Source organism: Oncorhynchus clarkii, chromosome 20 (assembly GCF_045791955.1).
Source record: "Oncorhynchus clarkii lewisi isolate Uvic-CL-2024 chromosome 20, UVic_Ocla_1.0, whole genome shotgun sequence".
In the NCBI taxonomy this organism is placed as follows: Eukaryota; Metazoa; Chordata; class Actinopteri; order Salmoniformes; family Salmonidae; genus Oncorhynchus; species Oncorhynchus clarkii.
The window spans coordinates 64,756,457-64,758,989 of NC_092166.1; the positions used below are offsets into that span (position 1 = coordinate 64,756,457).

Below are 2,533 nucleotides of genomic sequence, written 5' to 3' on the forward strand. Positions count from 1 at the left end.
GCTGTGACATACGTGGGGTTTTAGAAGATAAGAATGGCAACACGTACAGATGTAGGATCTTATTTTGAACCAGTTTGCTACAGCAGGAAACATTATCCCGCATCAAACAGGAAATATGAATTATTATGTGGATTATAATTCATGGACATTTTTTTAGAGGTTGATACATTTTTCGTAAAGGAAAATCAAGTCTGAAATTCTAAAATTCAGAAGCATTTTTAAACCTCAAATGCACTACAAGTTTGGCATTCCTGCATTGCAGGAAAATTATCCGGCAAAAGGGTGATCTAATAAAGATCCTACATCTGTAGTGTTATCTTTAAGCACATACAGTAGGCCCACACACGATCTCAGAAGGTCTATGAGTGAAAGGCGAATATATGCGTTTTACAATTATTTCATGAAAGCATCCCAATAAAATGTATAACCAACCATATGTCTTTCCACTGTGGCTATACTGTTCCCAAGCAGAGTATTCCTCATCATCACATAGGCAGGCAAGTGTAGGAGATGGCAGCTGCCACATACATAACACATTCATAAAGACAGTTACATAACATTTCCTTTCCTCAGTATCACGATACCAGCCACTTTCATTCTAGAAATCATTATATTCGTTGAGAACCTAGCGAATGTTGGTCTTCATTCTGTTTTTTCCCCCATCTGTTAATATCAAGTCACCACTCCTCTGTTAGCAACTCAATCAATTATAAAACGGTCACTTTTCTATCTTCTTAATTGTGCACCATTTTAAGAAAGTAGAAATTGGTGCAAAGTATCATCTATTTTTATAAGAACAGATCAATTGTCATACTTGGGTTATTGTCAAATAGCAAGCAGCAGTAAGTCTTCGCCATCGTTATATTGTGTAAGATATATTATTGCATTATAACAGATCATATCTGTTTCGTCGTAAGATATCAAAGTCCCTATTTTCAAAAAAAGTAGAATACATTTTTAAAGAAGTGTTTCTAGGCTATATTTAGCTCTAATAGATAGAGCGGCAACGCATAGCAATGAACTTGGTTACTCCTATATGTCTATGTCAAACGCGTAAGAATGTGTTGTGTTACCATACATAGCCTAAAGCGATAAGGCAAGACAACACCCTAAATTCACAGAACTGATGCCCCATCTCACTCCATAATTTTACTCAATTATCTCATCATAGCCAATAGAAAACGAGTAGAGGTGTGGTTTGGTGACATGTGTGTCTTGGGCCATAAAATAGGTGTCGGGATCCGTCTAACTGCAGACCCTTCTAAAGCTTCATTCATCCTCTGAATATCTTGTGTGGTACAGCAGAACCTCTTGCCAAAATGAGCCTGTCAGCGAAGGAAAAAGTAATCGTCAAGGACTTCTTTGCGAAAGTCTCCAGCCGGTCCGACGAGATCGGCGCCGAGGCTCTCGCCAGGTAAAGATGGAGATACTTTATCATCAGTTAGGCTACAACGGGGTGGAGTCTATCTAAACTCGTTCGATTTATGGAAATTGTATTAGACATTATTGTATTAAACAATTATAATATAATAGGATCTAACAGGCCTATATGAATAAAAAAAAATACAAACCAGTTCCTGAAATTGACTGCATGGCTGATACTTGTCAGATACAGAGTGTTATTGGTACTGAGTATTGATATGCTCGACAGAACAATTACCACTTACTCTAAGCAATCATTTCTATCCTTCCTCCATGCAGGTTGATCGTGGTGTACCCCCAGACCAAGTCTTACTTCGCCCACTGGAAGGACCTGAGCCCCAACGGCGCTCCGGTTAGGAAGCACGGCATCACGGTCATGGGTGGCGTGTACGAGGCGGTGAGCAAGATCGATGACCTGGCCGGTGGTCTTCTGAACCTGAGCGAGCTGCACGCCTTCGTTCTTAGAGTTGACCCCGTCAACTTCAAGGTAATTTTCACAAACTATAGCCAATGTAACCATATGCTCTATAGGCGTATGGGCCATGTATTAGCCTACCTATAACGTTTGCAGAAGGTGTCATTGCACTTTTCTCAGCATAATCAAACGGACTCTTTGCTCTGTTTGTCCCTCGTCAGATTCTGTCCCACTGCATCATGGTGGTCTTGTCCATGCTGTTCGCCGAGGAGTTCACCCCTCAGATCCATGTTGCGGTGGACAAGTTCCTCGCCCTGGTGGCCCTGGCTCTGGCCGAGAAGTACCGCTAAAAGACCAATCAGCACTCACACCCGATGTGGTCCTCAGTGTGGAAATAAAAGGTCTTCTTTACTGAGAAATAAAAAGTGCAATCAATGAAATCGAAAGTTTCGATGGTCTTTCTTCGTACTTTTGTAAAAAAAATACAAATGAAAAAAAGCATGTTTGTGAGTTAGCTAGCTATAAAAAGAGGATGTCATAGTCGACAATAAGAGATTAAAAAAATTGGAGTCACAAACTATAAAGCAAATACTTTCTACTAATTTCATTAAAAAAAAATAGCAAAAAATGTTATGAATGACACTATTAAATTACAATACTACTTATCCCAATAAATTGAAATGATCGCAAAATGAC

The 2,533-nt window shown here is 39.5% G+C and overlaps 1 protein-coding gene across 1 annotated transcript; it reads left to right on the plus strand.

Annotated features, from left to right (window-relative positions):
• Positions 1-1,294: 1,294 nt before the first annotated feature.
• LOC139375643 (hemoglobin subunit alpha-2-like) lies at positions 1,295-2,240 on the plus strand. Its single transcript, XM_071117444.1, has 3 exons — positions 1,295-1,414; positions 1,702-1,909; positions 2,059-2,240. Exons 1-3 carry the CDS (start codon positions 1,320-1,322, stop codon positions 2,185-2,187), a joined length of 432 nt encoding a protein of 143 aa, XP_070973545.1. The 5' UTR covers positions 1,295-1,319; the 3' UTR covers positions 2,188-2,240.
• Positions 2,241-2,533: the final 293 nt, after the last annotated feature.